Source organism: Molothrus ater, chromosome 16 (genome assembly GCF_012460135.2).
Source record: "Molothrus ater isolate BHLD 08-10-18 breed brown headed cowbird chromosome 16, BPBGC_Mater_1.1, whole genome shotgun sequence".
In the NCBI taxonomy this organism is placed as follows: domain Eukaryota; kingdom Metazoa; phylum Chordata; class Aves; order Passeriformes; family Icteridae; genus Molothrus; species Molothrus ater.
In genome coordinates, this window is record NC_050493.2 from 4,457,538 (window position 1) to 4,485,303 (window position 27,766).

At 52.4% G+C, this 27,766-nt stretch overlaps 1 protein-coding gene across 1 annotated transcript; it reads left to right on the plus strand.

Annotated features, from left to right (window-relative positions):
* The first annotated feature begins 24,700 nt into the window (after positions 1-24,700).
* Positions 24,701-27,447, plus strand: GRIFIN (galectin-related inter-fiber protein). The gene is made up of 4 exons (XM_036392570.1): positions 24,701-24,712; positions 26,523-26,602; positions 26,693-26,855; positions 27,283-27,447. The coding sequence occupies exons 1-4, from the start codon at positions 24,701-24,703 to the stop codon at positions 27,445-27,447; spliced, it is 420 nt and encodes a 139-aa protein (XP_036248463.1).
* The last annotated feature ends 319 nt before the right edge of the window (positions 27,448-27,766 follow it).

Consider the following 27,766-nt stretch of genomic DNA (forward strand, 5'->3'; position numbering starts at 1 on the left):
GGCCACAGAATCCTACAGAAATCCCCAAGGCTGTTGGTTTGTAGCATGACTGGCCCAGCAGGGAAGGGCTCCCTGCATCAGTCCTTGGCTTTTCCTGGCAGTGGGGTAGGGTTGTATCTGGATGGAGGAGCTGTGTAGACAGGCAAAGACCCAGGGCTGGTTTGGAGCCTTACTCACAGCAAGACAAACACAGTTCTGCTTACACAGGGGTTTGGATTGATTCAGCACTGGAGTGTGTGGGATCAGGCTTTGGTCATCAGATGGCTGCAGGAGAAAAAGAGCAAGAGATGGAGAGGGAGAGAGGATAGGTGAGGAATTAAAAAAGAAAGACAAAAAAAGCAAACCAAAAGAGAAAGAAAGGAAAGGAAGGAAGGAAAAAAGAGAAGAGAAGAGAAGAGAAGAGAAGAGAAGAGAAGAGAAGAGAAGAGAAGAGAAGAGAAGAGAAGAGAAGAGAAGAGAAGAGAAGAGAAGAGAAGAGAAGAGAAGAGAAGAGAAGAGGAAAAGAAAAGAAAAGAAAAGAAAAGAAAAGAAAAGAAAAGAAAAGAAAAGAAAAGAAATCTCCTTCTGAAAGCCCTAAACCTGCCTCTTTATCTCCCTAATCTATATTTTCCCCCCAGAGCCTCTTTCTCTACAGGATGAAAGCAGATTTCTCCTCTTTATTTTCGTTTTCTGTGTCCTTTAGGAAGGCATTTGCTCGAGACTAATTGAATTTTCTGCCCGTGAAGAGAAGGACACGACACAGAGTGAGTTAAAGTCCGACACCAGGACAGGGCGCAGGAGCCGTGTTAACTGGTGTGGGGAACAGCCCCTCACTTAACAAAAGTGTTTAATTCTGTCCCCTCTTGTTAAGAAGGGGCGGAAGGAGGGGATATTTATTCTGTTCTTTTCTCAAGGTTTTTCCTTTCGGGTCACAAAGTGCCCCCCACGCTCCTGGCCCCCCTCCTCTCGCTGCTTTTGTGGCAGCAGCAGCTGGTGGGTTGCAAAGGGGACAGGCTTTGTCTTTTGACACACTCGAACATTTCTGCACAGAGCTGGGGAAACCTTTCCCTTCCCACCTCTCGCCTTTACGGGCAAGAAGGAGGGAGCGAGGGGCAAGTGGTGGAGGAGTTATGACCGAGGGGATAAAATGGCACAAAGGGCTGTGGAGCCACGGTGGACGAGGGCTCGGGGCTGGACTGTGAGGGGCTGTGGTGAGCAGATGGTGATGGGCCATGGGAGGGGGTGTGGGATGGCCCTGAATGCCAGGGAGGCTTGTGCCGAGCAACCTGTTGAAGGGAGAAGGGAAAAAAGCAAAGCGAGAGGCGGCAACTGCACAAAGGAGAGTGCAGTGGCTGCCTCTTCCCAAATCCAACAAAGGAACCTCTTCTGTCCCTTTGTCAGCCTCCCAGTCTTGGGCCCCAGTTAATCTTCTGGCCTGACACGTGGAGGATTCGCTTGGTTTGTGCTACAAGTCCATAAACCAGCTCCTTTTTCTGCCAGCAGCACCCTCGATTCCTCCACAAAGCTTGTGCAAACCCTGCAGTCCCTCCACGAGGGATGTGCAAACCCCTTGGTCTCTCCACACCTCCTCCAGGGATGGGACAATACAGCTGGTGCTCAGGAATGGGTGAGATGCAGCCCTGTTTGACAGCAGGGCTTGAGGAATGTCCTGGTCCAGCCCTGTGGCACTGGCCTGGGACTGGAATGAAATCAGGCTCCTGGTAGGTATGAGCAGGAAATTGGGGCTGGACCCCTGAGCTGACCCCATAGCAGTCAGTGTAACCTGCCTGTGTCCACCCTGCACTGTAGGGGTTTGCAGGCTGGGAGTGGTCCCAGCACCTTCTCTGTCCTGGGCAAAACTGAAAGTAGGAATATTAAAACAAGTTTAAAGAAGGAAACTGAAACCCATCTCTCCACGAGCTCACTGCTTGATTTGGAGACTACACCCCTCCACTGCCCTCCCCACGACCAAGAAGCTCATATAAGAGCCCCAGACCTGTTTCTGGGACAGCAACCTATTTTTTTTCTGCAGCAAAATCCAATTGCTGTCAGTGGGTGTTCACCTACAGTGCACCCCAACAGCCTGCACAGGGAGATGCACACGTGGACACTGGAGCCTCCAAAATTGCAGCCTGTGGCCTGATTAAAGCCTGTGCAGCTCTCCCTTTTACTGGTGCAAGCTGGCAGCTTCAGTGTGTGGACACTGGGGTGAAACCAGTATGAGGTGAGTGACAGCAGAAGTGTGAATTTTAACCTTTGTGCAGCACCATAGAGACACACAGAGCTTTGGGAAATGCCTGTTTCCACAGGAGCTTTCAGGAGAGCCCTTATGAATGGAAAATAAATAGATACATTCATTATCCAAATTGTCTTATTTTTGTGGTGCCTCTTGAGTAAACCCACTTCTGAGGCTGTCCTAATTGCTTTGCAATAGAGCAGAGATAAATATTTATCAAACAGCTGCATCAGGAAACCACAGTTCAGAGAGCCAGTATCGGGTGATGTGTCTCAGGAAGGATGAGTCTGAGTGGTTTTAGCTTTGCTGACCTGCCAGGCTTCCTCCCTTACACAAGACAGAGCATCACCCAAGCCCAGACCCACGTGGCACCACACCAGCCCCTTAGCATCACTTGGAACTGGTCACACAGAGCCTTTGGAGGACTCTTCTCGAAGCTGGAGTGCCCCTGTTGCCCCATTCTATTGACCTGGTGTTTTCTGACACCTTTTCTTCCTTTGACTTCATGGCCTCTCTTGCTTTCTATTAAAAACCCCAGAAACATGGCCCATATTCCCCTGGGACGCCCAGTGCTAAAAGAGGCCCACATGCAAATATTTAGCTGCACTAATATTAGCGCAGAAACATCCGACCAGATGGCAGAGTTTCTAGGTCTCGCTGTGCAAAACTGGCTCTTCAAAATAAAACAGGCTGTGACAGAGCTCTGTGACCACTTGCCAGTTCCTGAAATCCCAGACCACTGTATACTGAGGCAGCTGGATACACAGGACAAGGGCTTTCTAGCATCTTGCACATGTGGGACCTCCTCTCAGCCAGTGGTGTTTCAACTAAAAAAGAGAGGAAATGATGACGAAAACCAAATTTTGAAGTTCAGAGTGTTAGAGGAGAGGGTTGGCTTGCATGGGCCTGGAGAAAGAGTGTGCAGGTCTCCTCTTGCTCCAGGCATTCCTGATCCCTCAGTAGAGGGGTGGCATTTTGCACTGACCACAATCAACGTGTGCCGTCCGCAGCTGGAGAGGGCAAAAATCCCTCTGTGATTGCTGATTGCATTGAGCAGCCTCAAGAGCAAACAAGAGCAGAATTTCCTCTTCTGCACAACTTGTGCCCACCCTTTAAAGAACTTGTCCTCCCAGAAATGCTCTCTCAAGCTGGAAATGCCCAAAGAGATGATCACAATGCCGAGCATGAGCCAGCTGAGGGATGACGTTCCCATTTAATTGGGAGCGGGTGTTTCTCGACTCGTGCAAAGGGCATGCTATTTTTATAATGGTCTGGTTCCAGATCACAGCCTCCCCGTGTTAGGCTCTGCAGATACATCTAATGAAAGCCAGGTCCTGCCTAGAAGCCCATACAATGGGCTCAGAGCTGGGAAGAGCGCTCTGAAGCCTCTCACCCAGGGGCTTTGCGAGGTTGCCCGCCAGGGTCTGTTTTTTCCATCCTCACTCATGTCAGAGAAGTTAAATATTTACTGGAGCTATTAAATATTTATGCTAAATTGGTCCTCCTGTGGGGAGGCTTCCTATGGCTGACTCCAGGGGGTCTGCAGCCAATTCACTCATGTGTCTGTGCTAAGCTCAGCCCTGCTCCAGAGTGCAAACACACGGGGACTTCACAGGGCTGCCATGCACTCTAGGGAAGGGAAATCCATGGGTTTGGCTACAATAATTCTATTGGTGGCTCTTTAGGTGTCTTCCTTAAAGATAAGTCCCTCATGAAAGTGTGGGTTGCTCTTTGCTCTCCTTCCACCCCATGGTTTGCAATGCCACCTCACTCCTGATGTGTGGGAAGCTGAGTGAGAGCATCCAGACCCATCTCCAGCTCCTTTCATTCTTCCAGCAGGTCTCCAGCAACTCCAGAGAGCAGGGGAACTCGAGGCAGGGGGTTCCTATTCAACAGCACCCAAGGAGGCCCATGGTCAACACAGTAAGAGCATGAAACGTGGCAGTGCCAAAGCAAAAACCAAATGGGAGAAGCCCCGTCCCATCCTGGGAGCCAGCGCCAATCCTGGGACAAGCTCCTCGCTCCCATCCACCAGAGTGGGTTAATGCTGCTGCAACTCCCTGCTGGAACAGGGCCAGAGGAAAAAGGCTCCACCATTTCCCGGTCAGGCTGGAAAACAGGCCAGCTGTTTTCTCCAGGAGCAGAAGGTTGTTGATCCTGGGCCAGACTCAACAGCGCGTTGTCCCCCCAGCCCCGCTCTCCAGCCTGCGGTGGGGCTGGAGGGCACAACCTGCCCGGGGGGAGCTGGGCACTCTCCCACCTGGTGTGACCCCTCCCCTGGCGCCACTCTGCCCTTTCTGTCCCCGTCCCTTTCCTTTCCTCGTCTGGCTCCAAGCAGGGCTGGGGACGCCCTTTCCTGCCTGGCACCCGGCTGGCCCAACAGCGGACACGGCGCTGCCAAGCACCACCACAGTGCTTCCCCTCCACAATCCTGGCCAAAGCCCCACCACGTTCTCATCCTCTCTGCTGCGCTATCAACCTGAAAAACGTGCCTGGGGAAGAAAGAAGGACTAAAGAAAGGAAAAAGAAAGGAGGAAAGGAGCCAGCCTTTGGCTCAAGCGTGCCAAAGGGAGCACGAGCGCGTGCGGGCTTGGCTCGCTTCCTCGCCAGCTCTTTTCCCAGCAGAGCCATAAGGGATTGGGAGAGTACAATTGTGAGTGGAGCAGGTCCCAGCGGCCCGACCGGCTCTGGGCTGGGATAGCCAAGGGACACTGAGTGCTCCACAGGGACATATTTCCAAAATAAAGTCATTCTGGTTCTCCTCCAGCCCCGCCAGCCACCCAACGGCTCGCCGCAAAGCATCACTGCCGCCCCCACGGCCAAAATAAAGCTGTGAGGAGCCCTGACCCTGCAGAGGCCAGGCTGAGCGCTCCCCAGGCAGCCCCTTCCTCCAGCCACAGCGCTTCTCAGTGTGAAGAGCAGCACGTGGGCTTGGCCGGATGCACACGCGGCCCCCACAGCCTTCCCAGCACAGGCCCTCTGCCCTGCCTCCTCTTCCTCCTGTCCTCTCCATCTCCCATTTCTCCCACAGGCATTGCTGCTTTCTTAGCCATCCACAGTCTGGTGGTGGGACACAGATGCAGTCTGTGCACCAGCCTGGTTTGCCTGCTGCAGACTGAGCCTGGCTTATCCTGAACAGAGATGGATGTTTGGAGCCCAAAATATGGATGGCATTGTGGAAGGGCAGCTGAGAGGAGCAATTTGAGCCTGTTCCTCAGCTCAGAGAGCTGCACTGTGCACCCAGCCTGCTGCAGAAGGGATGCTGTGACTTTGCTTGCTGCAGGATGCTTTTGAGGACACAAGCCATGGGTGTGAGGCACCAGTTGTTCTGGGAGAGGGGCTCCACAGAAAAACAGCTGAAAATCAAGGCTGGGAGAGGTTTGAAGACATCCCAGGAGATGGAGTTATGAAACCCAGATGCAGAGCTTTCAGGGTCCCACTTGTTCACCTCAACCTGTCCAATGCTCCCCCTGCCCCACAATCAGGTGCCAAAGTCCTTCTCCATTTCTCAGCAGCCCCACAACCAATGCTCTCCACATCCACACACATGCACAAAGAGCAAGCCCTGTCCCTCTGCTCTTCCATGGGACCCCACTCATTTAACACTAACCTAGAGGTTCTGGAATCAGACCCTGAGAACACCATCCACCCTACACAATGGTTCATGTGGTGAATCTTTCCAGAAGGTGACAGCCCCAGCCCTGAGCTCTTAAGGACCAAACTCTAAGATCCAGAGGCCCCACAAGGTTTGCCCACCTCAGTCTCCAGCACAGCCTGTAAATGTCACAGCATGCACACTTAGGTCCCCAGCCCTTCCTCTTAGTCACCTCTTCCTTACTGTAATAAATCAAAAATCAAATGGGTATTACCACACTGATGGTCATTCTCATAATCTTCTCATCAACATTAAATCAGCACCCCTGACAATGCACTGGAGGCACCAGCAGGGCTGAGATAAGCAGCAATATCAATTCTCCAAGGGAATGGCCAGCTCTGGGTGTCCTGGAAGGCATGGCCAGGCATTCAGGGCTGTCCCACCACAGAATCCATCTCCCCAGCACCTCCACACCAGCTCAGCACCCCACAAAGGACCTCAACAAGCTGGGGACCAACACCTGGGGTCATCTGGGTGGGGCTGGGAGCCTGTGCCCATCCATGATGCAAAGGGGACGTAGGAGAGACCCTAAATGCCATTAGAGGAGGTTGGGACTAAGCAAAGCTACTGATGTCCCTGCTGTAAACAGTATTCCATGATGGGGACACAGGGATGTCTGTGGGACACCCTCTGCCTGAAAACCTCATCTGAAATAGCTGAGGATGCCTCATCATCATGGCCCATCCCCAGCTGATGTGAGCAGAGGTTGGCTTGAATCCACCAGCAAAGGTCTCAGGGACATTTTGACTCTCCTTGCTGGAAGGGGCTGTGAGGGGGGGGTCATCCACCTCACTTCTTCCACACCTTCCAGGAAAATGGGCAGGAAAGGAAAAGTTGCATCAGTTAGAGACCATTCACCACAGCTCAGGGTCTGGATGGAGCAGTCCTTGGAGCAGACACTGCTCCCTGGAGAGAGGTGCTCAGAGAGGTGGGACACACCCCCTTGGGAGGGGTTCCTGTTTGGAGGGAAGAAGAAAAGGACACGGACGTGGCAGTCAGGGATGTACCATTGGCCCTGCTAATAGAAACCCTCTGTATAAACAGGGAGAGGATCCAACAGAGATCAGAGATGGTTTTTCTTTCAAGAAAATTAAACATTTAAAACATTTGAGAACACACGCCCTCACCCCCCGGACAGTAATTAACTTCTTCCTGTGCAGAGCATGGAGCACTTTCCAAAAACAGAGCTAGATGGATTATTTTTCAAAGGAAATGTTGTTGAAAGGATCTTCTGTTATGTCCCAAAGTGGGAAAACAGTCACAGTGGCTGAGGAAGGGCTTGCTCCATGCATGTGCCACACTGTGGCTGCCTGAGGATGTGGTGCCACTCCAGACGATGCTGGTTTGGGGGCCACGTGGTGGTTGAGCAGCAGCCATGATGTTTGATGGAAACAAGTCCTTCTTTGGTCATTATGGGACCCTAAAAATCAATTAAAAAAAAAAACAAAACAGTCACCAACAGCAGAAAAAGAATCCCAAACTCAACCCGTGAAGGATGCATTTCTTTTCCCCAACATGACAGGGCACAGGAATCTTGCAGTGTGAGAGGGGAGATAAAATCAGATGCAGATGCAAATATATGCAGTGTTTGAGGGGATTTACATCCCAGGTCCCCAGATGAGCCCATCGTCCTGTGAACTTGGGAAGAGCTCAGCCCTGGTTCTCAGAGCAGTAGCATGAACAGAGGCAGCTGGAGTGTGTGTTAAACAAGCACAGGGTGAGTGACATCCCGGCAACAAAAGGGCTCCATGCTAGCCAAGGTGTTTGGTGGGAACAGAATAACTTCCCAGGCTGATCCCACCACTCTCCCTGAGCCTGCAGAGAGGCAGGAGCAGGAGGGAGGCAGGGCCGGATAGAAATGGCTGAGAGCTGGTTTTGAGAGACAATTGTGCTTTGTAGCAAAGTTTGAGGTTTGGATGTTTGTTTTCAGTGCAGTGCTGGGAGGAAAATAAAACCCAACATTTTTTGTGACACAGACTTGTGGGGAAACAGCTTTTCTCTGGTTGAAAAGGTCAGGTTTGCTTTCCATATCTCCCTCACATCAAAAATGTCCTGCAATCCCTGGAGCTCGGGAGAAAATTTCCTCTTGCAAAGTTAAGTGAGGGCAGGCCTGCGGGGAGAGCTCATTTCTTTTTCTACTCCAGATCGAGCCAGTTGGGAGGAATGAGTCTGGGTTTGAGCACCCAGATGCCCTCTGAGGTCTGGAGTAAAGTCACCACAGAGCTGGGCTGCTCAGCAGGACCCGCCTGCCTGGCAGCTCAGGGCATCCCACCCAGGGATGTTGACTCAGGGCCCTGCCCTGGAGCAGGGGACAGCAGGAGCTGTCATCACCCAGGGCTGCCCTTGTGCCTCTCCCTGGGGACAACATCCACAGGAATCTCATGTGGCCCCACAAATGTGCCTCATTTGGGATGAGAAATTCTATGCTTGGGGTGAGAAATCTTCTGGCTCTGCTGCTGTAATTTTTCTTCATCCCTTTTATAATCCTAAAATCATGCCGAAGTTTCCTAATTCCCTTCGGGCATCTCTCCACTCTGACTTCATCCTGCAGTCTTCCCTTGGCTGAGGTTTAGCTTTTAGCATCTTCCCTCCAGTAAGGATCCCTCTGCGTCAGCGTTGCGAGGAGTTTTGGCACCACTGGCCAGAATCTCCCTCCTAATGAGACATCCAGTGCTCAGCCTGGGAGGATGGCGAGTGCAGACAAAGAAAATATAATTCAAAGTGACAAGACAAAGGGATCTGTTGGATGGGGACCAGTGCATCTGGAGAAACATCTTTGTTTCAGAGGGAGAAGAGAGCAAAAGCAAGAAAAAGAAAGAAAGGAAGGAGGCATCGGGAGCAGGGATTGTTCCTGGCCTGCAGGTGTGTGTGAGTAGGGAAGGCAGGAGAGCCCTGGGCACTGAAAGCTTTCATTGCAGGCTGGCCACCTTTGGCTGTTCACTGCACACTCCCTCATGGGGTGTTGTGTTCCCGTGCCCACAGGCAGCGTGCTCTGCCCTTTTCTCTTTTCCCCACCATCTGCTGTGGCAAATTCCCCCGAGCATCTCCCGCCCCGGCGTAGAGTTTCAGCACTGTGTAGAAAACAAGAGGGAGAGAAACCCAAACCCCACCTGTAACAGCATGAGGAGGGACAGGACCCAGCTGTGCCTGATGCCCATCTCAGTGTCCTCTGGCCTCTGCTCTGGGGGCCACTGGGTGATGCTGGGGCTGCCTGTCCCAGGCTGGGGCAGGGGGAGGATGGGGAATGCAGGGCTGTGCACACACAGTGGGATCCTCTTTCCTTGTATGGCTGGGGCTGCTGGCAGCACAGTCCCCCCCTAACCCCATTGTTTCAAATTACAAAGCTGCCCAATCCCACTGAGCCACCTCAGATCCAAGGCAAGAGCCGGCAGCTGCTTTGAAATCCAGGCTGGAGCAGACAGAGCTTCAAACAACAGCTGGGCTCCCTCCTCGTGGGGCACAGCCCTGGGCACCAGGGAGGGCACTTGGAGCCATCACTCCTCTCTGACCCTTGCCATGGGAGAAGGGAGAAGGACATTCAGACCAGGAGCAAGGCTCCCACAGCCCCCAGAGCAACCAGCACCCTCCTGTGCCTTTTGTGGCCACTGTCCATTTCTTTCAAGGGCCTGGAGAAGTCCCTGGGTCCTGGCAAATGATGCACAGGGATGCATTTTTCATCCCCAAGCAATCTGGTCCATTTTCCATGGCACATGCCAGTGGCTATGTCAGACCTCTCCTGCAGAGTGTCCAACTCATTGACACCTGAGAAAACAATCATGGGAAAAGGTCTGGAATCTATGGCAAGCCTATTGTCCTAAATTTGGTTTAAAGCCTTCTGTGCCCATCAGTGCCTGCAGCACACTCTCCTGGCTCTGGGGCCACTCAGCCCTGAACTTGAGACACTCTGTGGTGACGGGAGGGTAGAAGGGGGGCTCTGGGCTGGCTGTCCCACAGGCTTATCCAATTCTTCATGCACAGTTAACTCCTGCTTGGATGGTCGGGAAGGAGAGCACAAGGCCGTGGCTGGGACAAACTTGGTCATGCTCAGCCACATTCCTGCCTTCAAAAGGGTCCAGGGTGCCTGGGCCTCTGTGGACAAGGGCCCTGGGAGATCACATTACTCGGGGCTTTTGTAGCCTTAACAGCTGTGACAGGGGTAGCAAAAACTATTAGTGTGCAGGGCTGTGTGTGTGAGAGGGCCAGGGCCCGGCCTCCCCAGCTCAGCCTGGCATTAATCCCCCAAACAGATTAATGATGCTCAGTGCTTTGATCTCAGAAAAGGAGATGGGAGACTAATTGGGGAGATCAGCACGACCAAAGCTGGCACATGCTGTCCCCAAAGCCCCAGACAGTGGTTGGAAAATCAGCTTCTCCCCTGGGGAGCTGCAAGGGGAGCTCAGCCTGCCCCAGGAACCACAGCAGGACAGAACTGTGTGGGTGAAACCTCCTGTGGGGTGTCCCACTGACCAGGAAGGGGTGGCAGGGACCAGTCCCTGCTCCCCAGGGAATGCTGAGCTCCCACTGTACCCTCAGCTGTGCCAGGAGCTGAATTCAGCCCTGAGCCCTGGCACAGCTGAGCCACGAGCAGCCTGGGCAGGCATGGGCTGTTCACAGAGCAGAGCAGCAATGCCAGCCTGAGCCCGGGCTCTCCTGTCCCTCCCAGCCACCAGCCCCCTCCCCACGACCCCAGGGGAAGGAAAGAGGCCTTGTGGGCAAAGAGGAGAGGATTTGCCAGCACAAAGCAGTGAATCCATGTGGCAGGGCATTGGCCACCCATGGGATGCACCTGCCCACACTGGCGGGGCTGCAGGAACAGCCTCATCCCCAAAAGCTGCTTCCCATCCTTCTGGCTGCTCCAGCCTCTTCACCGGGGTGGTGCCTCCCTCTCCATCAGCATCACAGCAAGCTGTCACCTTCCTGCAGCTCCTGATGGCTCTGACAGGGATTGAGCTGATGGTTTTCCTTGGGCTGAGGTTAAGGAATGTGTCAGGAGGGTGGCAGCAGGGTGCTCTGGGGGCTGCCATGGGTCCTTACTTCACTAATTAGAAACATGAAGCCACCAATAAGTTACCTGCTCTCCCCTTGGCACCTGCATGAGAGAGAACCTTTCCCTCAGCCCAGCTTTGATCAACCAGCACCCTGCAAACACTTGGTGGGAAAAGGGTCTCTCCCCCTCTCCAAGGATCCAGCATTTTTATTTGCATTCACCATCCTGGCCATGATTAATGCTGCAAGGATTCTGTTGGTATTTCCTCCATGCTTCCCAACAGCCCTTTGCAGAGGGCTGGCACCAGGAGAGCAGGCTGAAAGACCTCCTGAGCTAAAAAGCACATGTCTCTGCATCATGTTCTCTGGGGCCAGGTTCCCAAGCTGGGACAGCAGCAGACATTAGTCTCTAGGTCATGGATGTCCATAAAACATCCTTCTCCCAAGCTGCCCCAGCCCCCCAGCCTGCCTGCCTTGCAGCATCCAGACCTTCCCAGCCCATTCCTTCTTCCCAGGGAGGTAGGAAAGCTCCCAGGACCAATTTACCCCATGTGGGCAGCAGGGAAAGCATTTAAGGCTTGGAGGTGTATCAGGGCCACTGCAAGCAGCAAAGAAAAATAAACAGGCACAGGATCTCCCAGCAAACCAGCAGCCCTGGGAAGAGAAGCCACAAGCCCCCAGTGCTGGGTGGGTTTGTTTGGCTCTGAGCATCATTTTCTCTTAGCTGAGACAGGTGGAGCTGCAGCCTCCGTGCTGGATAAAGAAACCCATCCAAAACCTCCACCTCTGCTGTCACACTTCCTAAGTAATTTTTCTCCAAACTTAGCAGTCAGTGGCTGACAGGCTTTGCCACTCCCTCAGCCAAGAAATGCCTCCCAGACAGTTTGGGTCAGGGCTGCCTTTCCTGACCTGCTCTCACCTGATTTCTTCCCTTTTCTCTCACCAAGAGGCTCAAACCACCTGCAGAGATGCTCTGGATGTGAAGGGGCATTTACAACCCAACTGACTTCTGCAAAACTCTCCTCTTTGCACCAAAATCCCGGTGGGAACCTCGTCCCTTCATCCCACAGTGCCTCAGTTCCCCATCCATGCTTTGGGAATGCTTTTCCCAGGGGAATGGGAAGAACCTTTGTGGACTTTCTCTTCCTCCCCTGATGCTCTGGTGTTTCATTTTTACCTGACTCCCCTCTGTGTCCCCTGTTTGGATGTAACTGTGTCCATCTCCTCCCACTGAGCTGATGAAAGAGCCCCCTGCTCCCCTGCCACCCCCTGATGCTCCACCACAGCGAGCCCCTGTTTGGCAGAACTAGGAATCCGAGTGGCTGCTGATGCTTTCAGGCTCATCTAACGACTTCCAGAGACTTAATTTAATTTAATTACCATCCCCTTCTTATCTTAGTCATCCTGCCCGTGTTTATAAACAAAACACTGACTCCTTGCCCCACGGCTGCAACCTGAGCGCGGCACCTCCCATCTGCAGAGCCCATCGCATTCCTCTCCCGGCCCATCTGCCAGATGTCCGCAAGGAAGCCCGTGCAAGCCGCGACTGGAAAGTCGGCTCGGAGAAGATGCTGCTGCATTAAGCACTCGGCTTTCATCTTGCCCGGAGCGCCTCCTTTGCTCCGTGCCCGCGGTGAGGAATTTGGGTTGAGGTTTCTCAGCGCGCTCCTGCTGCGGGCGGTGGTTCCCTGTGCTGCCGCCTCAGCCCCAGCCCTGCACTCGGGATGTGTATTCCAAGCCTGGCCTGGTTGGTTCTGGGGGAAAACGGGATGCTGTGAACAGCCAGGGTGGTGTCTGTGAAGTGCTGCGCTGCAAATATTCAGCAGAGGACACAGAATGCCAGGGATCCTGGGAGTGCCCTGCTGTGCCATGGTCAGAGCTGTCACAGGGGTTACACAGCTCCAAAATGAGCCCAAAAGTGGAGGAACAGGCACTCCCTGCTCCTGGGAATGCTGGGGGTCCCTGCCCATTTTGAGCATCTTTTCCCTTCACCATGGATGTGGGGTGAGTGATGGTGCAGCTGACTCCATCCCTGCCCTGTGAACTTCAAGGCCCTGTTTTTGAGGTTCTCCCTGTTTCCTCTAAAGGATGTCTATACTCAAAATATGTCTCTTCCCCTCCAGGGAGCTCTGATAATCTCAGCCACGGCTGGAGAGAGAGCTGGAGATCTTCCAGCAGAGCCGTTGTTTGGTGTCTCTCATGACGTTGATTTTCAGTCCTTCTAGAGCCCAGATTCCTTTGATTTTCAGTTCTTCAAGAGCCCAGGTTCTTTCCAGTCTGGACAAACATCGCTGAGATAACCTGACTGTTATAAAGGTGAGCTCAGCTCCTGCTAACCAGAGAGACTCTCGTAAACATCAGAACAAGGGACTTGGCTCGGATCAGGTGTAAAAACAAACTTTGGCGTTGACTTCAAAAGCCCAGGAGTTTAAAAAGCAGTTATGATGCAACCTCCTTTGTATGCAGGCAGGGATGGCAGCGCCGGGTCCTGCAGGAGGGCGGGATGGGCCCAGGGGGGCATTTGCAGGAAATGCTGCAAGCCCAGCGTGATTCAGAGGGGGCAGGTCCAGGGGAAAGGACAGCCCACTCCCCGTGTTTGCCTTCTGCCATTAATGAAGGTTCTGAAGGGATGGCCCAGGAGTGGAGCTATGGGGGAGGAAAGAAAATATCTTGCTCTGTTTTCTCTCTTTACTGCATTACTCGAGTTGCTCCCTGAAATTCCCCCTGCAGCATCCCCTGGCTGGCTGCAGCCTGGCAGAAGTGCTGAGCATTTGCTCTGCTGAGATGTGGTGGGGCTGGGCTGAGCCACCAGCTTAAAGCCCTGTGCTGGGAAGAGGTCTCAACCAAAATGTAAAAATCAGCCCTTTCCCCATCACTTGGCCTCCTGACAGATTTACATCCACAGGGCAGGCTCTGTGTCTGGCCACAGTTTGTATCTGTTGGCCCAGAATACTTGAAATAATTGGTCCCTTCTTGCAGAGACAGCAGCAGTAACTTTGGGCTGCTTTGTTTGTGTGACCTGATGCTCCCACAGCACATCCCAGGTCCCAGAAGTCCCTAATTCATTTCCATGGTGGTGGGTCCAGGACAGTCACACATCCCTGGGGCCAAGGGATGCCAACAGCGCAGTCACAGCCAGTGGCTGACAATATATCTGTCCTGAAGATGTTTGTTTTATGCCCTGCAATTCAGCCTGCAGCCAGGGGAATGCCCTGGTGTCTGCCATCTCAGAAGTAAAAGACATTCTGGAAAGGTTCTGGTGTGTTTGGTTGGGTAAGAGCAAGCTGAAGTTTATTAGAAGGTAATTCTTCTGTTTGATGGATAAATCAGGAAGAGCAGGCTCCCTGGCAGTGCTCTGGGGGTTTCTGTGCTGGAGGTCAGGTCACAGCATGGATTTAGGGGAAGATTGGTTCAAATCATTGCAAACAAATCCCTTCCCAAGAACTGCAGCCTCCACATCACCCTGTGTCCTTGGATGGACATGAGCAGGGGCAGGCTGAAGCACCAGCTCGTGGAACAGAACTGAATGGTGAGGGCCCCCAGTCCCCTGCAGCACCCAGGGAGCAGCCACAAGGGACCACAAACAGCCTGAGGAGACCACACACAACCATCTCCATGTCCAACATCACATTCCCCGTGTGTTCCTTGGGGTAAAAGAGATCAGAAAACCCTCTAACCCTGTGGCCACAGCATTGCTCTGCACAGGAGCAGGGGCAGAGCACTCCTGCAGAGCTGTTCTCCCTGTGCTGCTCACTGGCAGGAAGGACACAGGTTTTTCCTATTACAGCTCAGTCATGGGACTAATAAAGCCTCTTTAATCATTGTTGGTCGCTTGTGCACACACGCACACAAAGGACACTCAGAGCTGAAGTGCAGCAGCACTCAGCACCTGGCAAAGTCATTACTGGCCAGCTTAATTTATTTCTAATCTGATGCTAAGGAAGAGAAAAAGTTAAATGCAAGCTGCTGCCAAGAGAAGGACTTGGCCCACGTTGGAGGGAAGGTTGTGACGGAGGTGTGAGGAGTGGAGAGGGAAACTGAGGCAGAAGAGGGTGCAATCTATATATGTATTGCACCCACACCTGGTGGGATGGCCTAGTGGGGTGCAGTGGAGAGCCCTCACTGTTCTGGGGTTCTGAGGGGTTCCTGAGGTGTGTCACAGGGCACTGTGTACACCACATCCCTGTGGCTGCTTCCCCTTGCCAGGGGATGGAAATAAACATTTCAATGAAACCCAACTCCTAGGTACAAACTGACACTGCCCTGGGGCTCTCTGACAAGGACCTTCCCAGGTGTGCCTGAGCTGGACTTGAACCTGCCTGGGTTTTACGTAAAACCTGTGTCCAGACTACTGAGTTTAGTGGAAACTGGAGCTGCCTAGACCCCTTCTCCTCAGGCTCCCCATCTCTTTATTTCAGCCATCCACCAATAAGTCTGGCTGCAATAAAACCTTATCAACCCATAAAACTCACCCTCCCGAGCACATGTTCTGGTGGCAGGATACCAGATAAGGGCTTCAAATACAGGAAACCACAGAGGGAGCTCAGCAGCGAAGGCACTGGAGGGAGGTCCTGCACAAACAATGTCCTGTCTGTGCCCCGAGCAAGGCACAGAGCCCATCCCTGTGGCAGCAGTCCATGGGTGCTGTGGGGTGGGATGGAGGTGGGGTAGGTGCCCCATGGGTCACCACTTCTTTTAAAAGGAGCTTTGGATCCCACAAGGATTCCATCCAGGCATGCCGGGGCAAATGCAGCCAGTGGTGACAGCAGCTGCTGGGCCTGGGCTGAGCAGTGAGGTTACCTGAGGGAATCACATCTGCCACGGTCCAGTGAAGCCTTTCCTCTTCCCTTTTTTGTTTTTGTTTTTTGTTTTTTTGGTTTTTGTTTCTTCTGGAATAACACATAAAGTTCAGCAAACATTATTCAAATATTTGTGAAGTCAAGGCTGGTATCCTCATGTCTGACAGCAGCTTCCTTGTGTCCTTTCTCTGAGCTTGGAAAGATCAACCCATCTGAAAGGAAAATACCTCAGTGACATGTTTACTTTTTTCACAGCTTGTTTTCTTGCCTGGATAGGAAAGCCTGAGGCCATCAGTGTTTAAATCTGGTTTTAAAACCCAGAGCCTGTTGTGGGCTGGCAGGTGGAGGCACAGCCACGGCATGCAAGAATCCCTCACCCTGAACTCCCAAATATTCCCTGCAGAAGTTAAAGATTTCATGGCAGTCAGTGCAGGGGGATGGGGTGTTCCAGTCTCCATTTGAATTTTTCAGATGACCTTAGTGTTCATTCCAGCCCAAAGTTGTACCCTTTTGTATTCATTCATTTGATCTACCCTCCTTTTCCTGTTGGCCCAGGAAACCCTCTCCCCTCTCAGTTCTGATATTTAGGGATATCATCATCCATCAGCCAAAACTCTTCGATATATAGTGCTAAAGTAAATGACAAAAAATAATACAAAATAAACCGAGTTTCTCCACCCTGTCTGCATAAGCAACATTTCCAGGCCCTGAATCACTTCTGGGGCACTTTTCCTGGACACTCCCAATGTGCCACCCTCCTCTTGGCAAGGGGACACCAGAGCTGGGGACATGGCCCTCCCTGCTCTCACCCCATTGTCACAGCCACAGAAATGCACCCTCCATCCTCACCCCCCCACGGCTGGTGGGACACAGGCAGAGTTACTGCAGTGAAATCACAAATCTGAGGACTGGCCCTGGGAGCTTGGATTACCCCTGAGGCACCACAGAAGCGTTTTCAGAGGGTGTCCCACTGAAATAAGGCTAAAAGTCCTGGTTCTGCCACGGCTTTCACATATTTTCCTTTCCAAGAAAGAGGTTGTCCCATCCTATAAATCACACCTTCCCTTTTCCTAGAATCTCCTTGTGGTTGTACTAATAAAGGCAATTCTGGCTTGCACCATGTCAAGTGATCAGGCTTATTTTTTAGCAGCTGTCTAAAAATGTTACCAGAAGGGTTTTATTTTTTCCCTTAACAGGTAAAACCAGGGAGGCTCAAGAACCAATCACTTTGCAACCCCACTGTGAACCCCACACACTTCCCCAGGACAGCTGCACCCCCCAGCCTTGTTTGTCCTCCCTTCAGGTGAGCTCTGATGGCTTTGCATTGCTAGAATTTATCAATTTATCTGAGCAGCAGATTCCACCCCTGCTCTATTTGTACCACGGGCTGATGCCAAGTCAAACCACACAACCAAGGCTGTGGCATTGACAAGATCCTCTTTATCAGTCCAATGGAGAAATGGAGATGTTAGTAGAGGTCTATTTTCATCATTTTCTGGGCTTGGCACCAGTTACACCCCTCTTTTAATTAACTACATGTTGCTTTGTATTCAAAGCCATCTCAGTATTCCAGCAGTGATGGATGCCAAGCTGGCAGCCTCCAAATAACCCAAGGGGCCTCCTTGCCCTTTGCAAAATGCTGGCTTCTTTCTAGAGCTCCTCCCACAGCCTGAATTTAGGAGCAGGGTTTGGGACACCAGGGTTTGGGACACCAGGACACCCACGCTGCCCTGCAGAACCCTGAGCCCCATCCCTGTGCTGAGGTGGGCACTGCTGGGTCCTCCTGCTGGGCAGCAGGACCCAGAGGCACGTGGTGGTGTGGGGAGGGTCTCAGTGTCCTTTCCAGCTGTTTTCCTTTGTGAGTGGGGTGAGGATTTGAACTCAGCCCGCCCCAGTGTGGCTCCCAAGCATTAATCTAACAGGGTGCCTCTGTTTCCATGACCCTGTTTCCACCCTCAGCGTTTTGCTCCACTCCAGCTCCATGAGCTGTTCCAGATGTTTTGGAAAACCCCTTGCAGTTTGGTAAAAGCTCCAGAAAACAAGATAATTTCTCCCATCAGAGAGATCTAAAGGAGGAGGAGGAGGAGTAGCAGCAGAGGATGTGAGGAGCAGAGTCATGCTTGGATAACATCTCCCTAGGCTACGATCCACATCAAGCACAAGCCAGGATTGATGAAGTGCTGAGGCAGGTCAGAGCTACCACAGATCTCTCTTGAAGATGAAGGCCAAACCCCTGCAGTCCTTGTCCTTTTCCATCAGTGGGAGTTTTGCCCCTGGCTGCAGCAAATGGCATTTCCCTCTGAGCCTGAGGGCTTGGGGACTCACCACCAGCCATGGCAGGAGCAGGGAAGATGGATGCAGCACATTCTGGAGCTGCAGCTCTGTCCTCAGCTCCTCAGCGTGCCTTGGCTTCCCCTGAGCTGCTACTGAGATGCAGATGGGATTCAACCCCAATTCCCAGAGCTGCTCTATGAGCAGGAAAACTGCAGCCAAAGTGTGGGTGGGTCTGGGTGGAGCCTTCAGTGGATTAAACCCCTGCTGGACCCCTCCATCCCCCCACACTGTGCTCTTCCTGCCAGTTTGTGTCCCTTCCTCTTGCTGAATCCTTGCACTAACAAATGTTTCATTCACAAAGCATCCCTTCACCTCCCGTGCTGAAATTCTCACGCTCTACTTACTCCTATCCATAACTATATAGACTCAAATTACATATAAAGCCAGCACCAGAAATAGAGAGGGACTGAATCAACAGCCTGGATTCAGCCTCCACCCAAGCCAGGAGTTGGCTGGAAGCTGGACCTGCCTCCAGACTTTGTGGCTGGAGCCCATCTGCAAGTCTAAAAGCCAAAATGAAAATAGAGAAGAAACCAAGTAACATAGCATCTCCTGGTCTTGACCACAGGCTCCCTGGGGCAGGGGCTGTTTGTTTGTCTCTAGAACAATTTCACTGTCTGTGAGAGGAGCAGAACTCACCAGGGGGAGGTGGGCTTGTGGCTCCTCCAGCCCCAGAGGAGCCAGCAGCAGGATGGGCACCAGCAGACATGGCTATAGGGAAGGCCATGATTCCCCCTCTTCATTCCTCAGCACTTCTGTGAGCCCCAAAATCTCCAAAAAATGTGCTACCATTGGCTAGCACCTCCTTGGCTCCTGCCTGGTGGGACAGCAAGGCAGCTGCTCCTGGACAGTGGCTGGGGGAGAGGATGGAGGGGAGCAGGCAAAGGAGAGAGGCAAAGGCAGCTCCTGGCCCCTGGGCAGGTCAGGGGCCTGGTGGTGCCTCTCCAGCTCAAACAGTCCCAGCCTCACCCTGGGACCTGGGAGCTGCCACTCAGCCTCTGCTGTGGCTCACTTTGAGCTATCCTGGTCTCATCAGGAAACAAATACATTTGGTTCCCTAAACGGGAGAAGGTTTTTTGTCATCGTCGTCATTTTTCTAGTTTCGCTCTTTGTTAGCAGCTCTTCCCCTTCCTCCCTGCTCTCCAAAATAGCAAAAAGCTGCATCCTCCTCCCCCAGCTGCCTCTTGTAGGTTGCTGCAACACCCAGCACTTCTCCTCAGCCACCAGCAGCAAAGGTCAGAGCCCTTTGGAGGGGACCAGTGCTCCCAGCTCAAGGGTTTGCTGACTGGGTGGCCTGAGGCAGGCGTGTGTGGGGTCCTGCTGGTACCTTTGGATGTGTGTCATGCCCTGCCAGGCTGAAAATGTCCTTCCTACACTCACCCCTGTGTCATCCCACCTCCTCCCAGAGCCTGGGATGGGCAGTGGACCCTACATCCCTTCTTCTACTGTCACTGTCCCTCTCTTGCAGCAGGGCAGGGATGAGCTGGTGCTTCAGTGCAACAAGACCAAGAGAAGGAAGCAGTGGTGGTGCAAGGGGTGGTCAAATACTCAGAAGTGGAGGAAGGACCAGAGCTGCAAGCCTCTCAGTCCCTAAACCCTTTTCATTGGCCAAACCCAGAGTTCCTCCCCAGCAAATGCCTCCAAGGCCCCTCTAAGCTCCCTGGTGTCTCCCTGGGGTGGGGTTCACACTTCTATCAGCAGCTCCAGGAGCCCAGCATGATGCCATCTATTGTGTCCCAGCACTGACCACCACTGATCTGCCTGGAGGGAAAACTGCTCATCCACACAGCACCGTCTGTGCCACCCTGATGGATGGTGGCCCTTGGACACAGCTCCCCAGGCTGGCTCCTGCTGGGAAGGGGCTGAGCTGGCTCTGGCCTTGGCACAGCTTCCTCATGGGGAAGAATTATTTGCACTTCTCTGTGCCTGGGAAAGGTCACTCAGCACTGGGCTGAGCAGCTGGCTGGAGGAGGCTGAGATGTTTGTGATGCTGATGGTCTCATTGTTTTCTTCTTTTTAGAGTTTTTCTGCCCCCTTTAGTGCCAGTCACCATCTGACCCCAAACTGGACCTTCTCTAGGATGCAGCCTGTGGGACAAATGTTTTCAGGTGTGATGAGGATATCAAACAAGGGCATGGAAAAGTTTTTATGATGTCAGAACCTATCCCTCTTTATGTAACATAAACATAACTCTTTATGTTAATAAGTCTCAATAGAAAATGGTGAAAAAGCAGGGCTACACAAATTCCAAAGCTCCCCAGACCCAAACAATCCTCATGAAACCTGCCAATAGCCAGAAGGGCTCCAGCATATGGGAGACACCTGTGGCTGCTCCCTGAACCCCAGAGCATCCCTAAAACCTCACAGGTTGCCTCCCTCCCTCCCTCCCTCCCTCTTTCCACTGCCCCAGGCTCTCCTCTCTCTGCACGTTCTCCAGACCCACCTGCGGGCTCAGGCTGCGGCTCCAGCCCACGCGCTGCTCCCGGGCACGAGGGAGGCTTTGGGATGCGCAGTGTGCCCTGCCTGGGCCCTGCTCAGACCTGCTGCCACGTGGGCCCCCTGGCCAAGGGGCTGGCACGGAGCTTGCAGGGGGAGCAGCAGCAGGAGATGGTTGTGCTGTTGTTTGCGCTCGCAGCTGAGAGCAGGAGCAGAGCACACGGCCAAGCTGCAGCCCCTCCACTGCTGTGCCTCGTCCTCCCCCTCTGCTTTGGGGCAGTAAATCATTCAACATGGAATAAGAGCTGCTCAAACTGAGGAAGAATGGCTCCCAGGGACAAACCTCACCTGGGAAGCTGCTGGGAAGCACTTCTGAGTTGGCAAGAGCTAGCAGTGGGGAATGAAAGGGGATTTGACAGTGCTGATGCTGCTCTTCAGGAACCAGGGACTCAAGATAAAAGTGAGCAGGGAGAGTTCATACATAAGCTCCCTCCCCCTGAGGATCTGTCATTGCTGTAGCTCTGAGCCACCGTGGAGGGACAAGCAGTACACCCACACACCGACTCTGAGGAGCACGACGGGGCCCAGCGCCAGCTCTCCTCCTCCTCCATCAATCACCAGGAACAGGGAGACAGATGTCTCCTGAGGAGTTTGGAAGGTATCATCAAGGAGCAGGATAAATCAGGTCCCTGCATATACAACAGGGCAATTATTTACGGATCATCAAATATTGGCTCTGAAAACCCCAGGCATCAAACAGCAGCCTGTGCCAGGGTGTGTGTTTACCTTCTGCCTGCACCTCACAGAGCTGGAGCAATGGGATCAGCACCAGCCACGACCCAAACCCAGCACTCCTTTCCAGCTGGAGTCACTGGTGAGGGCAGAGGGACTTATTCTGACATGGTTTTACCACTTTCTCCCTGGGGAATTGAGCAGGAAAGCGCAGTCAGGTTCACCAAGCCTGGCAGGATAACACACAGCAGATATGGGTATGGACCCACTGGGATCTGCTGCCTGCAGGGATGTTGTGTCATAGCACATGTGGCTGCCCCAAGCCAAAGAAGGAGGGGTAGGTACAACCTGATCTCTGCCACTCTCAGCCTCAGGGCTTTGACCTCTGGAAGAGCCTGGTTCAGTTTCTGGCTGGGCCTGGCCAGCCCTGACAGGAGCAGCAGCAGTGGCAGCAGCAGTGCTGGCAGGATGCCCTTATAAGAGCAAACTCGAGCTCCCAGTCATAAACGAAACCCTTCTCTTTCATTTACTCATCTGACCTGGCAGTGCTGGGACTGATAATGCTGGTTTCCTTTTAAGCAGAGGCCAGTCATAAATAAAATAAACCAGGCATGCTTTGTGTTTGCACTCCTTGCCTTTCATCCCCGCTCCTCAAAGCCGCGGAAGGGAAGTCCTGAGCGGGGAGCAGGAGCTGGGCTGGGGACAGCAGCAGCTCCAGCCTTGGCCTCAGCTGCACTTTGTGGGTTCATAGGCCCTGTGCAGGGGTGGGATCACCTTCCCCTTCCCACCAGCATGGGGAAAGAGCAGTGAGAGGCAGAGACTTCACTTTTCAATGAATCGCATTCACGGCACTGTCCAGGACAGAACCAGGCTCCTTTTCTTACCATCCACAAGAATAAAAGCAGAATCCCATAGCCAGCAGCTACCCAGACAGCTGCTGGGGGAGAGAACATGCCCTTCCCTTCCCCAGCACCAGTGCCTGACTGGGAGGGTGATGGGACATGCTAACAGGAGGCCAAAGAATGGAAAGTCTGACAAACACTCGTTCCCAGAAGCTGCCAGCACTGAGGCTGCCCTCGTTAGCAGGGCTGGCCCCAAATGAGGGGCAGGAGGCTCAGCTGGAGCCCAGCAGCGTGTGCCAGGGTGTCAGCTTCCCCTGTTTCTCTTGCCACCTTTCAGGGTGTGATGTTTTCCTTCGGTGCTCTCTGATGAGCTGCCTGGGGATGCTTGGGCTGAGCAGCTGCAAGGGGCTCCTGCCAGAGAGCCTGGAGTCTCCTTACAGCAGGGATGAGAGCTGCAGGCTGCAGCACTGACCCCTGTCAGAGCAGCAGCAAGGTGCTGCATCAGACTCTTCCAGAGTTAGAGGAGAGTTAGAGTTAGAACCATGTGTGAATTTTGTTATAATTTACCTCGGGGATTTGCCTGCACTCTCCAGCCCTCTCCTGGCCAGTTCCAAAAATTACAGCAGTGCTTTATAAATCACAGAAACAGAGAGATACCACAGTCTGTGGCACCAAGGTTTCACTCACAAAGGTTTTATAGGTATTTTTTCTCCCATACTAAGCCTGGAGGAGCATTCACAGCATCCAGCCCTGACACAGCACTGACATGGCCAGTTCCTTGTAGACAGCAATGTTGGAGGGAGATCCCAAGTTATTGCAGAGCCATAGATCTGTGGGAAAGGGAACGGGGCAGAGCCAGCAAAGCAACATCCCAAACCCTTCCCGGGGTCACACATTCCTAAATCAGCATGGCCAGAGCACAGGCTGACCCCTGTTTGCACAGAGGAGTTTTAGGAATTCCCTCAAGAAATGAAATGGCTGCAGAGGAGGTGTAAATGCTGCCAGGCAGCAGATCAGCAAGGCTGGAGAAGCCTTGCACAGAGGTGTGCTCTGGGGAAATCACAGCCCCTGATTTGGGCTGGGAGGCCTGCCTGGATTTGGGGTGACCCAGCCTCACCCTTTGAGAAGGAGCTGAGCCTGCCTGAACACAACCTGCTCTGCAGTGCCCAGGCCTTACCCCCATCCACTGACATCACTAACATCATCATTATAAACTGAACACTTATTTAGCTTGCAGACCCTCCTTTCCTACAGGACAGCAATTCTGCTTGGTTCTGCCCACTATCACTGTGAGTATCTCAAAAGCAGCCCTTTCTCCCTGCAGTCCCTTGCAGGCAGCAGAAATGAGCAGGAAGTGATGATTTGGGGGCTGAAAACACAATATTGGGGTCAGGCCATAAGAAGGGGAAAGATGCAGCTGGGCAGATTGGAGGCACCAATGTCCATCATCCTTCAGCCACCCAAGGAGAGACACTGGGATGTCCTGTCCCTGTCCCTGTCCTTCCAGCACCACCTGGGCACCTCTGCCGCTGCTCAGGGCTCCCTTGCACGACCCAATGCTGCCATCTGTAGCACAGAGCTCTGCTCCTGCTCCCAGCACAGTGCCTGCAGACACCAGGGCAGAGCTCAGCTTCACAAGGCTTGGCTTTGTGAGAGTCCACATGGGCAAATCCTGGCCCTGGATTTGGCTTTTTCAGTCCCAAGAGAGGCTGTTGGCTTCTGTGTCTGCTGAATTGCATTTTTAGTTGTCTGCCAAGGGCACCAGAGCCTGGAATTGTAGATATCGTTCTGCTTATCTGCTGGAAATAAAACAAACATTAAATAATACCCAGTGCTGTGGCCTATACATTAAAGGGGTTTTAGTCCACCAAAGCCATGGATTCCTGTAGGACCAGCCAAGGACCATCACAGCCTCCCATGCATGCAGAGATGGGCACAGTGCTTCATGGTTTTAAGACGTTTACACTGTGGGAAGGGGGGGACATGCACAATCATCCCTCCCTTCCCCAGCTTATGAAAACACCTCATCACTGAAATTCATTTCAACGTTGCTCATGTCTTGGTGCATTTCCATGTCAGGAAATATTGGACAAAGGCTCGCTCACCCTGCTCCCAAATCCCTGCATTGTCCCCAGCAGGGAAGGGAAATGCAGAGCCGGGGCGTGCTGAGCTCAGCACAGCAGCATCCCGGGGCACCACGAGGGGGAAACGTGGCTGTGACAAAGCTGGCATCAGCTCATTTCAGGCCAGGCTGTGACTCACAAAGAGAGAAAAAAGGAAACAGGGACAAAAAGCGATCTCTGATGGTCAGGGTGTAGCTGAGCTCCTGTCATAGGCACCATTCCTCCTCTGCCACCTCCCTTCTCTCGGGACCTGGAGGTGACTGCTGGTATCTCCCTCAGCTTTGGGAGTCCCCATCCTTCCCTCATGCCTCAGACACATCTGACCCCTCTGGGCCGCACGGTTCCATCCTGTCCGACCACACGGCTCCCGATCCAGCCCCGGCGGGGCCGGATTGACCCGCACGCCTGACCGGGCTGGCCCCGCTGCGCTCAGCGGGATTCCTGCTCCCCATCCCGGCTCTGACAGCACAGCTCAGCCCCCTGGTGATGCCAACCCCTGCACACGTGGGCTCCTGGCCAGCAGCATCCATAAAAACCCCTCTGTCCGTGCCCGGGCTGGGCTGCGGGGCTGGAGAGCGATGGCACTGCGGGTGAGCATGGGGACAGGGCGGGGTGACAGCAAGGGTGGCATTTGCAGGGGTCCCCAGCACGAGGTGAGAGGTGAGTGAGTCTGACTCCATGTCCTTAGAAGGCTAATTCATTATTTTATGTAAATATATTCTATTCTATTCTAGTTCTATTATATATCGTATTATATTGTATTATATTATGTTATATTATCGAATGCTATACTAAAACTATACTAAAAGAGAAAGGATACAGACAGGGGAATGATAAAGAATGATAAAGAAATAATATAAAAAAAAAACAAACAAGAATGATAAAGAAAAACTTGTGATTCTCCAGAGCCTCGACACAGCTGGATGTGATTGGTCATTAAGTTAAAACAATTCCCATGAAACCAATCAATGACCAGGTGGTAAACAATCTCCAGACCACGTTCCAAAGCAGCAAACACAGGAGAAGCGGATCAGATAATTATTGTTTTCATTTCTCTCTGAGGCTTCTCATCTTCCCCAGAGAAGAAATGCTGGCGAAGGATTGGAGATTTTTCCAGAAAATATGACAGTGACAAGCATGGGAGTGACAGTGGGTAAAGGAAAGTGGAAGAGAAGGGCCAGACAGGTAGAAATCCTGAATAACACAGGGATTATTGCTCCTCTCTGTCAGTCTGGTCCAGGCTACTGCAAAAGTGAGTTTTGTGACGCTCAGTAACGGGCAATTGGACAGATTTTCATCCAGCAGCAGAGGGAACAGCTCTTTGCTGTGTGTGCTGTGTCTCTTGCTGGGGTTGGTGCAATGATTACACACTAAAGGTCAAGGCCAGGTGAACCTGGGTGCTGCCAGGTGCTCTTGGAATCCAGAGCTCATCAGCTCCAGCAGCTTCTGTGCCTCACAGGGGTGAACACTGGTCAGAGCTTTTCGGTGCCCACACGTGTGGGGTCCCAAAGCTGCCCTCCAGGCATGCAGGTATGAGGTTGGTCATTGCTAATTCCTGCCTAAATGTCTCAGCTCCTGCCCAAAAACATGTATATCCCAAAAAAAGCATTGAAATAGAACTCGTGACAGAGAAAGAAACAGGGGAGTTGAAGTCCTGAGCTGTAGGAAGGAGAAACAGGCACACAACTGGCAGTGGAGATGTCAAGGCTGGGGAAATTTTCCTAATGTGAGCAATAAGTTTGTGAGAGGGGATGCTCAGAAATGCAAGATCATTAGAGTGCCAAAGACAAAAAAAAAGTGGGGTGAAATGGCAAGAACTTCTTATTAAAATGAGTTATTTAATAAAACTATGAATTATTCAAAAAGGAACATTTTCCAGCTCATTTTATGCAAATTTAACCTTGGAGATGGGGAGAGCACATGGAACAGGAGCTCAGGCAGGAGCTTTTGGGAAGAATCAGCCATGTAACACTGGATGAGCTCAGACTGGATGTCACTTTACACCTGTTCCTCTGCTTCAAAGCATCACAAAGTTTTCTGCTTCAGATTTTCGTATTGCTCGGGTGCAGAGAGAAGCAGAACATCTTTGTGTCCTGACAACAATGAAGGCATTCAAGTTCTTCTTTTATTTTTTGCTTTCTGATCCCGCTCAGCTCTTTACAAAAGACCTCGGGGACAGCAAATCCCACCTCATCAACTGGGTGTCATAGAGACTTGATTTCTTATCAGTTTAGAGTCTCTGAGATTATTTAGGAGTGAGAAAAAGACTGGGATAGAGAATGTGCTTGTGTGGGAAGGGGAGAGAAAGAAGATAACGACGAAAATGGGAGAAAGAAGTGTCAGGGCTGAGTGGGGCAGTGCAGCTCTGCCACCTTGCTGTGTCCTGCTCCTTGTCTGCAGTTTGAGGCCGTGCATCCAGAGGGAATCTGTCCTGGATGGAGCATCGTGGTCAAGGGTGAGACCAGTTCCACTTCAGGCATGTAAGGAATGCTCTGCTCCCAGCTGCCCTGGCTCACAGGGGCCAGAAGCATTGTTCCCAGCTCTCCATCCCTTTTCTCTCTCTGGCCTAGGTTTGAGGTTAATTTGCTCTGTGATCCCGGAGACCAAATCGCTCTCCACTTTAACCCTCGCCTCTCCATCTCCAGAATTGTCTGCAACTCCTTCCTCAACAGCCACTGGGGGCAGGAAGAGGTTAACAGCACCTTTCCCTTCAAAGCAAAGGAGCCCTTCCAGGTAACTCTGTCCCCCCCACAGGTCTCCTCAGGTGTAACAGGAATAACCCAGCCAATACTGGGGTGCTCCCCATTGCCTTTCCTGCCAACACCATACCCAGCAACATCCCCTCTCTGGCTTTGTCTCCTGATGGTAATCCTGTTAAAACCTGGTGATTTATACCCAGCTCTGGCACAGCCGTGCAGAGCTCCAGCAGTAATCCCTGGATGCAGCATTTGTTTTCAATTTGGGCTTTGCATTGCCACCAGATTTTGTTATCATGAAAGGAAAAACTCAGTTATTCCCTCTTTTGCCCAGAGTGGGGGTGAGCAGTGTGTGTGTCAGCTCTGGCAGGATTTGAGGCGGGTGGACAGATCCAGCAGCTCCCTGATGTGATGGAAACAAGGTCCAGTAAGGCCACGTGAACATAACACAGTCTCTCTTTCAGGTTGAAATCTACTCTGACCAGGACTATTTCTACGTTTTCATCAATGAAAACAAAGTCCTGCAGTACAAGCATCGGCAGAAGAATCTCTCATCCATCACCAAGCTGCAGATTCTGGATGATATTGACATTTCTTCAGTGGAAATCACCAAACGAGCTCTTTACTAGAGACCAGACTCTAGTAAAGGGACTCTCTTACTCTTGGGACCCTCTCACAGACCATTCCCCCTCGAGCTTCTGATTCAGCCAAGGATCATTTCCTCCCCATTTCCACATGCCACCACCAACCAGGGAGATGGCCATGTGTCCTCAGAGTGGAAGGGATGGTCATTCCCATCACCAGCTACATTGCTGACCATAGCCCAGCCCTTCAAAGACACCCTACACCTTAGGGTGCACAACAGGCTCTGTAGGTCTGATCATCTTTGCTGCACATCAAAATCTGTCTTCAGGAGTCTGGACACCTCAATGTTACCTTAGAAATTGT